Source organism: Pieris brassicae, chromosome 4 (assembly GCF_905147105.1).
Source record: "Pieris brassicae chromosome 4, ilPieBrab1.1, whole genome shotgun sequence".
Taxonomy (NCBI): domain Eukaryota; kingdom Metazoa; phylum Arthropoda; class Insecta; order Lepidoptera; family Pieridae; genus Pieris; species Pieris brassicae.
Genome location: NC_059668.1, coordinates 13,420,174 through 13,435,093, shown reverse-complemented (window position 1 = coordinate 13,435,093; position 14,920 = coordinate 13,420,174). Strand labels below are relative to the sequence as shown.

General features: G+C 33.0%; 1 protein-coding gene across 2 annotated transcripts in view; it reads left to right on the top strand.

The window, feature by feature from the left end:
• The first annotated feature begins 1,050 nt into the window (after positions 1–1,050).
• LOC123708849 (protein O-mannosyl-transferase TMTC1-like) overlaps positions 1,051–14,920 on the top strand; it is an 89,950-nt gene continuing 76,080 nt past the window's right edge. The window contains exons 1-2 of one of the 2 annotated variants that reach the window (XM_045659783.1): positions 1,051–1,249; positions 14,004–14,132. In XM_045659783.1, the coding sequence (XP_045515739.1) occupies positions 14,044–14,132 (89 nt within the window). In that variant the 5' untranslated portion in view covers positions 1,051–1,249; positions 14,004–14,043. Of the gene's footprint in view, positions 1,250–6,256; positions 6,323–14,003; positions 14,133–14,920 lie in introns of those variants that run through there. The other variant, XM_045659784.1, reaches the window with a different exon arrangement.

Below are 14,920 nucleotides of genomic sequence, written 5' to 3'. Positions count from 1 at the left end.
CCAATCTGCCTAATTAGTTAATACTTGCTTGACATCATGCAATTATTGTTGAATGCAATACTAATTTTGATGTAGAACTACTGTAATACCGTTTAGTTCAATTCTACAAGAATAAACTAGTATCAACTAAATTGTACCTTTTGTTCTCGATATAAAAAATGCTATCTTATAAAATATTTTAAAATTATTTTAATGCGGCTTGTTTTCTTTCGGCCTCGAGTCATAATATCTAGAGGCTATGGCGGTCTAATTAAAGAGTTATAATGAAATTCTTTATAAATTATTTATTTGATAGAAACTGAATCTCTGAAAATTCATTTAAAATTTTCAAGAGAGCACTTATAAATTCAAAAAGCGCTTGCCTCTACAACGACTTTTTTCTATCCATTATGTTTGCATTATTTTTTAATATTTCTCTATTTTCAATGATACTTATTTATCTGTACGTCTATCACGTAAGAGTCTTTAAGCTAATTAAAGTCATTAAATAAAATATAAATCGGAATATATAATCACGTTGCGGTTGAAATAAATATAAAAGGTCATTACAGCGACGTGATGTTTGCGGCAAACATTCATAATTACCGGTTAAGTAACAAATGTGAGTGGCGTGCAGCGCCGTGCGTGGCTTTTCATCGCCCGAACAAAGTCACTGCGCAACAAGTGACGTTTTCTCGGACTCAGCCTTTTACTTAAGATGAATGTATTTCTCGCCCTAAAACACACCGCATCCGAACTTCGTTAACAATTCTAAAGGCTTAATTAAGAATCGTTCACTTTACGATTTTCGCATCTTGTGTCCTCTTGACAAACTGTTCGTGTGAGTTTATTTACTTTTCACCACTTTTAAATTAGGAACATGGGTGCGCATGCGTGAATGGAGAGAGACAGGAGGGGAAAGGGACAGTAGACAGTTCCACTCGCTCCGACCAATCGATTAGTCGCATAACGATAGCGGCTTCTTAAATGCAGATGTGTCGTATACGGCGACGTTAGTCGGTGAGCAGGGCTCGACCGGACCACCCGAGCATGGCCCCGATGTGGCGACGTCTTTCACACGCGTCTCTTTGTAATAACAGAGTTATTAAGCCAGTTTAAATTAACGCAGTCAAATGCGACCGTTCAAAGCGCTGTGAATTTAAATAAACTGTAACACGAAATACCATAAGCTTATAAAATTCATTACGATTCTATTTGTGTCTCATAAGATGAATTAAGAAATGAAGTGAACAAAGGAATAAAATTGAAGGTAAATTTAAAATAGTACCTTCTTCATATCAATTGCAAACTCATTATTTTTGCATGGCTTCGTGATTGTTCTTTTGAATCCATTTCATACCTGCCAATATCGTATAGAAGATGTAAATGACTTACATAGTATTTTCTTGTACATCTAAACACAAATAATTGTATTGTATGCCATTTAATACAATATACCTTATGAGAACAACAAACTCACAAAAAAATCATATTAAAATATTTATTTTAAGATTCAAGTGCTCAAAATAAATAAAATACATTACGTTACATTCATAAACTTAGGATCTACTAGAACGTGCTACGATCAAGTTACGACGTCTACAAAATTAAGTTTCGTAGCACTTTCGTAGACGACTAAATAATTCCGTTAGAACGTATTAAAGGATGTCAGAATCTTTCGTTATCGTTATAGTTGTCACTTCATACGTGATATCTGATGTTATGAGTCTAATGTTACTGAACGCTTAACGATATGTCGATTTGTGGATGGATCGAATACTAATGACATTATTGGCAATATATTTTACAGCTGGAAAATTTTCGGTTATAACTTGGTATTGCACGTGCGCACATTTTCCCCCAATTTTAGTGCCTCGCGTGTTTACGATCAGGAATTCAGACAATGAAGCTTTTTATCATCTGTGCGGGTTATGGCTATTTTTATGAGGTGTCTATGTACATGTTTACGCTTATTACGTTACGTGCGCTGTTTGTTTTAATTGGCTGAACTAAGGTTATAGTCGGTCATAAATTGTTTACTTGTTTAATATAAGTGGAAAGTGCATTCTTGCAGATTGCATTTTTGTAACATTTTATAAATATTTATTAGAGCTCTATTACGTAAACCAAATTACAAGAATTTTTAAATTGTAATCTCGAGTAATAATATATGTTTGGGTTTAAATATTGCCCCGAAAATATACTTAAGAGTATTAAGTTTTTCAAATATACAATGTCAAATTTTAAGAGGGAATATGCGATATTTGTTTTTTTTCAAATGCCGTAAAATAGAAAACTAAACTTGCTATTGAAACAGATATAAATGTTTATAAAAATGTATTAATTTATATTCAAAGATTATTAGTCTGTTGTTCATAATGTCAAAACGATTTAACGATATGGGTAATATAGCCAATGCCAAAAAAAAGTTGGATGATCATGAATATGTTTTTTATTACAAACAACTGAAATTCATAATGTTAATTTGTGTTACATCAAAGCACATTTAACACGAAATAGAAGATGAGAAAATATTTGAAAAGTTATTGCGTGTAGAACCGTTATAATGTTTATCTTTAAGGATAAAATCCTGGGGGACTTTTGAGTAGGTTTGATGGATCACTTAATATATAAATAAAAAAGTTATTTGGTTTACCGAAGCGGTTTGTTTGCATAAATCATATAATATTTCATTATTTCATTACTAGGAATTCTGAAAGCCTCATCTCAGAATAGAAACTTATTTAGATATATAAATAATACATTAACTTCACTTTCAATTTGTAAATGGAAACAGAATCATACGTTATTGGTGTCTTATTTTAGTTGAAACATTTTTTCTTTACAAAACTAGTCAAATGAGAAACACTGTTTCCCTTTTTTAACGTCCGTTCGAACGGTGAAGGAAAACATAGTGAGGAAACCGGCTTGCCTTAGAACCAAAAAGTCGACAGCGTGTGTCAGATACATGAGGCGACATCAAATGTATTAGATTGACAAAATATCATGAAACAGATACAGAAATGTGAGGCCCAGACCTAAAAAGGTATTTCCTTTTTTTAGTAATCTTTTACAGGCTATAGTTTATAAAGTAATAGGTACTAAGTAATAATGTAGTATGTGTGTATGTAATATATTTATTTATTTGACTCTTTGGTCGGTGCAGTTTGAACTATTTATTTAATAAGAAGAGCGAGTCACTATTGCTACATTGTAAGCATTGTTTAGGTACGTAAACAATTAAAAGCAATTAAGGCAATCTAAGACCAATAACGCGCTAAGCCTAGACGATCCCATGCTCTAAAACAGTAATTTACGCGACCCACTGCCCAACCTCTATCCCAGCTACTGAAGTTGCTCGTACTAATTTTCGATTTTATGTCTACTCGTGGGTGTAACGAGCCGGCGGGAAATTTATAACCTCTGGAACGCCATCCAGCAAAGAATTGGGCGTTAATCTTGTGTGAAAATTCGCGCTTTCGCGTGAATTATGAATTTCCGTTTATGATTTTTAACGCGTTATTGTTTTTGTATTACAATTGTTTATCGTTATACCATTTCACTGACAGTTGCCTTATTGTTTTGAATAATTTATGTATTAAAAAGCTGTTGGGTACCAAAAAGGCACATAAATATTTGATATTAATGTTAGTTTCTTCTTTTGCCATTTTATGGATCGTTTAACACTTTGAACATTGCATATAATTTAAGAACATTGAACAAAACTTAGCTTCTTTTAAGGAAGACGAAGTATGTGTACACACCTACCACATTACCGTTATTAAATATGACTCGTTTTTTTATCGTTATCGTCAGAAGGAGAATGACGCTTCATTCCAGCATCTATTTTACTAATAATAAACAGAAAATTAACCAGTCAGTTATCTTAAATAAACCTTGTTGTTATGCCCTATCCCACAACCAGTATCTACCGATGCTCTGACATAAGGTATATCAAAATCGTACACTATTGAATCTAATGCCGTCATGAGATATTTGGAACATACTCATAACAGCAAATATCCACTATCACCCGGCTTGCTTACTAATTATCTATGAATGATGTACTTTTAAACTTTAAAATAGAAAAGAGAAAAAATCTATACATACATGCTAAAAATCACGTATCACGAAATGTTTATTATTAATTAATATGTGTGCAATGCTGTTATAGACTGCGTTAATAGAAATAATGACTTTGCAGCGTTCGTATTTGTTTTATTTCCTAGTATTTTACAGCCCCGTCCTGTATAAAATTCGCTTGTATCTTCAAGTTTCTGCAAAACTTAAGCGTAGGAAAAAGAATTCTTTGAATACAAAGAAGTGTCGTGTTGTAAGTTAAAGATAGGTTCTACAAATACTCTTTCGGACGCCATTTTAAATGCGATTTATTTAAACGGACTGACTTTGTGTATCTATTGTTAACTCTTTATTGCAATTACAAGATGGCTTGGGAGTTGAATTCAAAGAAATATTTTTTAGTTGTACATTTTTTATTGATCGAATGTTTAAATTGGAAATTAATTTAGGACAAGGAATTTTTCGTAACCCAATTTAATTCGGTTAATTTGTAATTTAACTACTTTAATTTACGCCTGATGTTAATTTAACTAATTTGGTAAACTGTGCTGTTCATGTATATAATTCAAATGATTACATACATGATATTTTTAGCGTTGTAATAAATACATTTTTAAAAGTGCTTAGTTTTTACTGCATACTGCTTTGCAACAACCTATTAAAGATTACTTGATAATAGCATATCTTGCACGTGGATCTGTCGGTCCTGTGCCTTCTCGCGTTCTTGTTTCGGATATGCATCAATCATGTATGAATCGCGTTGAAAGTGTACTTGGGTTTATGCGCACCTACAATTGCAGTATCTTATACAGACGAAGCAAGTCTCTATAGATACACCACGGTCGAGAACGATTGTCGGCAAGGCGAAAAAGTTTCACTTATATAAGCAGAGAAATTGATGAGATAAAATTCTAAATTGCTTTATAAATACGTAGAACTTCAAACTCCCTCATACTTTCATTGAAGTTACTAACTAAAGCCAAAACAATATTTTCATATAAAGTTTTGATTAAGCGTTCTCTAAGTTGTAATAAAGCCTTATCTTGGAAGTAATAAAAATCGTGCCAAATGTATAGGTAAACATCTTATTTTGCTTCTGTCTTGGATAATGGCGCAAACGCTTCCTCTACAAGTCAAGCGGGATTGTTTACCTGTATATGATTCTTTGTCTATTTTCGCTCCACAAACTTTGCTTTATTTGCTCCTGACGATTGGTTCACTCTACCATAACAAATGTTCGGTAATATTACTGTATGATATTGGCACATAATATAAACTACGGGAGCAAACTTCTTGGCGTATTATTTGCGAATTAATTATTTTCGGACAAGGCAGGAAAACATAGCATTGACACGATGTATACTTAGACATGAGTGAGGTAATTTTTACTTCTTTTAAGCGACTTCAAGAACTCAGAAGGAAGTGGTTTATTTGAACCCCCTACAGACTTATATATATATATATATAAATCTTAGGTCCCTTATATAAACTAACTAAGACTTAATACATTTTAGTATCTAAGTTATACAGTTGATACAATAAAAATTAACAAAATCAGATAATAAAAATGAATAAAACTAAACTGTTATTTAGACCTATTAAGTATATTTTGAAGTCGATTACATATTTTGTAGAGAAAGATTATAGGAAAGATAAGAAAAGTTTTTTTGGTGTAATAGGATTAATACTGGGAACAAATGCAGGCTGCAATTTCTATATTTATTTATTTAAATCTATATTTTCCTTATTAAAATCACTGTGTAAAAAGGCTTCCTATGAAGTAACGGTTAGAAAGTTGATAAAAGGTCCTGGGACTAGTGCGATATTGGTTTTACAATAAGTGTTGTTTGTCATTTTGTATGATGGTTTGATATTTTAAAAGAGTACCTATCGAGAGTTTTTACGCCGGCTTTTTCTCTCGGCCTACACCCTCTGTTTTCATTGCCGATGAGTAGGGATGTCATTTGAACGTTTGTCTTTGGTTAATGCATATCCTAAAGAACACTCGAAAATAAATGACTTTATTCCGTTTTCTTACAATAAGACAAACGAACTTGTGGTACTGTAGCTGTAGCCATAGAGACCCGACAATCGTATCGTAACCAATAGTTGCGTCACCGGACATGCCACTTTTATAGGATCTCCCAAAAAAAAACCTCTACTTCAAAACACGGAGGTTATTAGTTTGACCTGTATTTGATATTGCTGACATTGAATATTTTAGCAGTGATTATGTATAAAGCCTTCCAAGCGAGCGTGTTTGGTAAGTTTATCCACAAATTTCGCTGTTGCTTTTGTGTTATAATGAAGTATATTAGTTCGTTACCTTGGTAACAGCTTACAAAAATCGTTTAGTAGTTATTTAGACATACCCAAATTCAGTTGACAGGTTGATGTTCGTTAAAGTTATCTAAGTCACGTATTATTATAAATTGGATTTATATTTAGAACGGAAACTATTTCTAGACGAGAATTTAAATACCTTTTGGTTATGCGGTTTCAAAGGGAGAGACATAAAATATATTTTACAACAATCTTTCAACTTACCGTAACTGTGTTTATCATGACCTTAATGAAGTTTGAGTTTATATTTAGTTATTATTATTTATTATTTGTTTAATTTTTTCCCTGCTCGCGTTATTTGCTTTTGGAACTTATAAATAAATAAATTACATAAAAGTTGGTTGTTTTAATATAGAAGACAGTGTATATTAGTAGTTAATCTGCTTAAAGGCAGGATGTATAAATAATATTGCAATACTTGACCTTTCCATTGGAGCACGAGATGTAATGTTATAAATAGCAAAGCGAGGGGACTTGTAAGTGACAACAGAATGTGGGAGACATTCTATACCAATACAATCTAGTTCAGTTGCTATAAATTCTTATGATTAGACGATATTCAAGTTACGTTTATATATTTAAACGTAATTGATGTATTTTCTTTGATAATGTAGTATGTTATAAAAAACATTTATTTCTTTTAGTGGTTCTCCATTCCTGGTGATTGGTTGTCAGTCTCTTGAAGCGTGTCTTATCCTGTGCCAGATGCAGCAACATTTCCACAGTTGCCATACCCATCTACTCCCTAAGGTGGTAATCTATAATTTCTTCCTTCTACCAACACACCGTTTGCCCATTATGATTAATTGAAGGAGGTGGTAGCGGTCATAGCGTTGGTGGTCAACACGTAGCCTGGGTACACAACTTTCCGTTCTTTAATGTTCCGCATAAGTTTTTTCTACATTCCAACTCGTTTCAGAACCTTCTCGTTAGATACCTTCTGGATCCAGTTTACACGAAGCATGTGACGGTAGCACCACATCTCAGATGCTTCTAAGCGCCGGCGGACATCTTCTTTAAATGTCCAAGCTTCACAGCCGTACAGGACAATTGGCCATATGTAACGAAGGAGAACTCGTACTCGGAGTTTAATAGCCAAGTGACGATACAAAACTTTCTTCATTTTGTTGAAAGATCCTCAGGCAATTTCAATTCGGGAGCTAATTTCCTTATCAGGACTACACTCGTTTTAACCCAAGTTCCCAAATACATGTATTGCCGCACCTGATGTAACGTCTTTCCAGCTACAGATAAATTAGAATTATAAAAACAAATCGACTTCGAAATAAACCTAAAACATGCTTTGTTTAGTATAAATAACAAAAAACAATGTGTAACGGAAAAGCTTCCTTACATCGGCTCAGTGTCATGCCCAAATTCGTAGTTTAATAAACTAAACTACTAGCATTCAGTTCTGGCTTCGTAAGGCAATAAGTTAGATAAAATGGTATCTTGAACTTTTTTTAGATATTGATTATGTCTTCGTGGTTCTTCCTGCAATAGTTTCCGTGGCGTACGCGATATCGAGATTTTTATTGGTATTTTCATCTTGGTATTATCGAAGTTTTTATACAAACTTTTTTGAAATTATTCTATAGCCTATGTTCAGTGATAATGTGAGATTCTAATAGTGAAATAATATAAATAGATCCTGTTCGACAAACAAATCTTTTCAGTTTACAATTTTAGTAAAGATATGTTTCCAAATAATACTACGACAACAAAGACGAATCAAATGTGTTTTAATGCAATCGTTGCAACTCTAACGGAAGCAGTTAAAACATAAATCTTGTTAACGTGGTGTGTTTTGTTCCATCAGAAATATTCAGAGGATATAGTTGTTATTCGAAATCTCAATTCGAATGGCTCAATTTCGTATATTGTGGTTTTTCGTTAGTTTGAACGAAAATACTTTTATAAATCCTATATATAAAAAGAAAGGTTTCGATTGAAGTCCGTCTTTGTTGCATAACTAGTAACATCTGTGAAAATTATATAATATATTTTGGGAGATATTTAAAATACACGACAAGGTAAACGACTGCCTAACCTGTCTTTTGTCCTGTGTCTAGTTAACACTTATATATATATATATAGTATTTGTAATCAAACTCCTCTCGAACATAATTTTTGGTGCATATACAGAAGGGATAAGAATGGGATGCAAACTATTCTTTTGTAATAAATAAACTCTCAAACTTTTCACTCTTCTACCACCGTTTGTTTAACAGGAACTCAGTAGTGAAGCTAACGAATAATGATTTGTTATTCTCTCTCTCTCTGACTTTATGTAGCCGGCACTATTATTTTCCTACTAGTAATCAAACCAACGACGTCCCTATTTGATGCGGTGTCTGTAACCAAGCCACGGATGTGGGAGAGTGAGATATCTTTAATCTAAATACCTAAGAAAACTTACATAACACTCAGAACATTTATAAGTATATAGCGTATTGCGTTAGGAATTTGTATTTATTTTTTTACAAAACATTTTTCCTTGTCGTTTTCGTGAACAATATAGCTTGCACTTATTTCTAAATTCGCGACAGCCTACATACTGCCTTTTCTAGTACGTGAAATATGGTGTGAATGACCTTTGCCATTCAGAGGTGGTTCAGCTGATTACTAAGCGTTAGCGCTTTATGAGATTTTTTGTTCGACTTTTGACGGGGTTTTTATTCTTATTACTTTACATGGAATGGTACAGTTTGACTTAAAAATGTACGATGTATTAGATTAAGCATATTTAATCTACAAAGCAGTGTTGGCCTCAGCGTGTGACTCTCATCCTTTAGGTCTTATGTTCGATCCCTGGCTGTGCACCAATGGTCTTTCTTTTTATGTGCGCATTTATCATTCGCTTGAACGAAAAGTGAAGGAAAACATCATGACCATGCTTGACCCAAACATTCGACGGCGTGTGTCTGAAACAGGAGGCTGTAGGTGATCAGCCTATTAGATTGACAAATGATCATTAAACAGAGATAGAAATCTGAGGCTCAGACCTGTTGTCACTCTGTAACGCCACTGATTTATTTCTAATATTTTATAAATACAACAAACTCTTTGATGAGCTAACATAGATTGCATCTATTAGCATGCTTAGCAATATTGACTATCTGATCCTTAATACGTGATAATATGCTTGAAATTGTATGGTATCAAACCATTTTTTAAATTTATCTATCTAGATTGTTATTAGAAGACGCCGTGGTGAGTGTTTGAACCGAAGAACCGAAATGAAATTAAACCCCAATACGTATTATGATACTTAAACAATTATTTATTCACACTTTGTAATGCATGCGCAACATATTTTGATGAAATATACATCGTATATATTACAAATAGCTAAATGAGCATACGCAGCATCCCAGTCGCAGTCGTGTTCAAACACGGGATGTGAACTTGTTTTCTTGGCTTTGTATGTTAATACTGAAAACAAAGTTTTGAACTTAGCTTTCCATCCGCTTGGTAATATAATGTTTTAGCTTCATCTATTTTAGATCCGGCAAAAGTATTTACAAATATTAGTTGTCTCGTTCGGAACTGGAATGTATACAAAAAAAGAATCTAGGTTCCTAGGAACCTCTAGGTTCAGGATCAAGGAGGCAGGCAGAAAACATACAGTTCCCGGGGGATAGATTTATTTTATAAACACGATCACAACACTCTGTTTAGAAAATAACGTTTCCATTCTCCTGATTTGGATATAACCATTAATTATTCGTAAGTCTCGTGTAAAATTGAAAAAATACCAAACTGAAGTAAGGGAGGGAAGTAAATCTGTTTAATGTGACGACGCTGCCGTGAATAATGTTCTGAACGAGTCACTTAAAATCACTTGTTTACGTCAAGCCAGCCTCGAAGTCAGGAATATGAAAGTTTGAGAAAAATACTTTAGTAAAAGGATTATAAAATCTTATTCACATTCACCTTTAACAGCCTGTTTGGGCGTTTTTATAAATTAATTGCTATACTTAACCACACTCAAGTGGGGCGCTCATTTGGTTCTGAGAGTATGGCTTTGTTATAGACTTATGTATTAGGAAATATTTACAGTGTATATTAATTACTCATTAAATAAGAAACCAACAAAGATAATTATTTATAAAACTTACAGACATTTCCTAATCGTGTATATAAAGATAACTAAGAATATGCTCATACAAATAAATAATTATGTGAATACATACACATTACTGTCTAGTAGCCAATCAACAAATAAATTTTAGACGTAATGAATACTTTTAACATGTGAATACATGATTAAACAATTTAACATGAATTAATTTATTGAGAATATGCCTGATGAGTTTTGAGTTTGTATCGAAATTAATAACAACTACAATAAAAATTAACATAATTAAATCAAAAGGAGGGTAACTGGCGGCCTTATCGCTTACAAGCGTTCTCTTCCAGGCAACCACTGTGAGTAAAGAAAAAAGAAATGTATTAAATAAGAGAGGCAAGTAGTGCAAAAATACATGTTATACGCAGTTATTAAAACAAAAACTAAACAGGAAAAAAAAAAGAACAAACTAAACTAAAAAGATGATACATTTTACTTTCTATCTTTAATAGAAAGTAAAAAGACACATAAATCACGATAATTTAAGATAAGTCTCACGTCAGTTAGTAGTTAGTAAGAAAGTTAGGGATACGATATGGACAAGTAATATTTGTACAGAAGAAATTTAAAGGAAGATAAAGAAGGAGCTAAGCGAATAGGGACGGGAAGTGAATTCCATAGCCTAACTGCGGAGACCTTAAAGGAATCGCCAAGAAAGGAGGATAATTTTACTTAGTATTTACATGTAACTGGCATCAGTTTCTGTTAAATCCTTATATATTATATAACTCCATGTCATGTCTGTACGATTTTAATTATATAATACAGTTTGGAAATACTTCAGAGGGTAGCTGGTTGCGCATATTCATGATGCGAGGTCAAAACTGTCTTAATAATGCTAAGTTACGGAACGAAGTTTAGAAGGTTGGAATTAATTCGCCACAACGTCCGATGATAAAACACAGTTCTGATATTAATCCGAACAACTCCTCTGAGCACTTCACGGTAAAAGCGGTAGAAGTTGCAGCCACATCACTACGCAACGCCAAGGGATCAAGCCGCTTGGAACGTGGCTGGTTATCGGTGATTCGAATCGCTCTACGTGGAATACGCATAAGTGGAAGTAGCTGGTAAGGGGGAGTTTCCTCTCAGAGGGAATAACACGAAGTGAAGCCAAATTTGCGCTTTATAGAGATGCAGTTACCCGGAGTGAAATACCGTTACGCCTTGCTGTGCACACCGATATTCTTAAAGGATATTTAGTAATTTGCAAATGACCGGGAAACTGAACTGTATGTTATATGTCAACGCCCAGGATTCTGATGCTAGCTGAGGCTTTGAGGAGAGTGTCTTTGAAGAGTGGAGTAACAAAGGCTGTTTATTTAGTGGACTACGCGCATACCTAGGGTTAGGGAATTCATTATGAGTCATCAGTTAAAGAGGCCAAAATACACGAAGTCCACCGCGGAAGAAGCTGCAGGCGAAACCCTTGACACGCTAATTGTCATGCAAACGCACACAAATACATATATATTCGGAACAATTCACGTCACTATACATTTTAACATTAAAAAGAAACAAAACATTATTTATAATAGTGAAAGGAGTGGTGTGTTAAACACAGCAAAATCTAAAAGCGCTCACAGATTAAGGATTATATTTCTCCTAAGTAAAAAGCGTTTTTTAAAATAAATGTAGGGAAATTTTTGTTGAATTTCTGTAAGTAATCCAAATAATGTAGTTGGAGCTGTACTCTTTATAACAGGATTAAAGCGAGGGATCCATTTTTGATTTTCATTTAATAAAACTGCACCGGATGTGTAAAGAATAATCTTTGAAATATGTGCTAAAGCAGTGATACTCACTTTTACGTTTTTGTTTTTGTAAGATCGATTAGCACCGTGTTTCAATCAAAATCGAATATTATTTATTTTAGTAACTTTTGACGTTTACGGGCAATTATGAATTAAATGTCGTAGAACGGACGATATTCTCCACCACTATTACTAATAGCAAATAGTAAGTAATTACTCGAATTTTCTATGTAAAACAAAAGTTTATAGTGTTCTGAAAGCTAAATTACTAACTGAAAATTATTGTTAATTTAATAGAATGTATTTAGTAAATCACCCATATTTACAATTGATTTTTATCAGTAAACTTCTCACTATAGTTAAAATTAACGAAATGTCATATATTAGCACTCTTATTATGACTTAAAGCCACATAGCAAAGCACGTAGCCAGTTTCTTTACATAGCCACATTGTATTGGAACTTTTGCCGTAAATAACAAGGTGTTTTTCCAGTCATGGAAGTTCAATATACTTGAAATAAATACGAGTTTAAGTTTAGACGTGGAACTTTGAAATTAATTTGTTGTACTGTCTTCGCTCTTTCTAATTTATAAATAGTTATGGAAAGCTTTATTGTGGGTTATGATAAACAATTTAAAAATTTCACTTGTAATTTTCCTAACTTCAGTATGCAGGGTTGAAGTATGTATTTGTAATTTAAATAAGATAGATATAAATAAGAACAGCAAAGAAAAAGTTATAATCGTTGTGTAAAGAAATTGTAAAGATGACCTCATAATGAATTCTACGCGGTCAATGGACAACAAGAAAAAAAATCAATGGCGCTACAACCTTTTTAGGTCTGGGCCTCAGATTTCTGTATCTGTTTCATGATCATTTGTTAATCTATTAGGCAAGTAGTTGATCAGCCTTCTGTGCCTGACGCACGCCGTCGACTTTTTGGGTCTAAGGCAAGCCGCTCTCCTAACGATGTTTTCCTTCACCGTTTGAGCGAATGTTAAATGTGCACATAAAAAGAAAGTCCATTGGTGCACAGCTGGGAATCGAACCTACGACCTCAGCGATGAGAGTCGAACGCTGAAGCCACTTGGCCAACAATGCTTACAAAAAGCAACAAGAATCCATATTTAATAAAAATAAAGCGTATGAGCTAATTTAGTTTTTAAATCAATGTTTTCATGGAAAGAGACATGGTATGGAAAAGCAGATTTCCTAACCTTTATTAATTTCTGTCCCTAGATCACAATTGGTACTAAGACTTAAGTTTCGGTGTTACTATCGGCTCAAGCTAATAAAAATAAAATAAATATTTGACTTATAACTAATACAGTATACAAAATTTCTATTTAATGAACTACACTTATATATTTATACATATTTATACGTATTTATATATATTTAATATTGGTGCAAAAAAAATCGTATCATGCTTACGCCTTGTGTACGTAGTCATCCTATCGAATCTCAAGAACATGACTCCATAGTCCCTTATTAATAATAAAAATAATACGAAACAGGAAAAAAGGACAAAGTATGGGCGGTTTTACTGCAGGTTTAAGACAGATTCTTCCAGACAATCTGGTTATCGTAATAAGTACAATATAAACATAAAATATAATATAGAATTTCAAATTAACTACTTAACATTGTAACAATAACAAATACATTTGGTAAATTAGTCTTGTGTATATTAAAAATGATTCTTTTGTTACAGAAGTGGTAACTGCTAACAAAGTGATGTAGTGTCAGACATCATGGATCAATGGGTGACGGCTGCGAGCTCGCTACTAGCATTCCTACTCTACTACAATACGCTTGACGCGGGATTTGTTTACGATGACAGGTAATATATAAATATTTTTTATATTCATAAATTTCTTTATAAAGCGTGGGTTCCAGGCTGTGATCAAATGATTTCTTGTATAGAAAAATCTTGTATGTCTTAGAGTAGCATTTAAACCGAGTCTTTGTACAAAGTATCATCTTATATTTTAAAATATGGGATTCCTAAGACCCAAACAATTAACTAAGATACAAGGCAATCTGAGGTAAAAGTGACAATTATTCGGCAGTCAATTTTTCAATAGATTTACATTAAAATTTAGATGTAAATCCTCAAAAAAAAATCCAAACCGAGTTTACTTTCTTATTAACTATTTTAAGATAATAAAACATGGCTGTTTTTTTAGAGTTGAATGTTTGAACTTAAATTTAATCATTTATATAACAATCATATTCACAACATGCCTACTTAAATCTGAAGCGTAATTATTTAAATAACTCTCGATAATTAAAAGGCTTTATTGTATCATTAAGTGCGATTCAAAAGTTACGTAATTTGAGAAAGGATGAAAAGCTCGTTAAAATAAATTTGACTTTAATAACAATGATTGTTTTCATAACGTTGCGATGTTAATTGCGAAAGCTAACACAGTTGTCGATTGTAGTAACAACTAACGAGGTATTCCAAGATAATAAGCGATCATATTCGGTATATAATACATTTATTGTTCCTGTGATTATGAATTGTGTTCACCTAGCCGCTGGTTTTGTGCGTTCGAACTCTGGCTGTCCAATGATTTTAACGGTGAATATAATCTTGTTTTTAAATAATAATAATAATTTATTCGG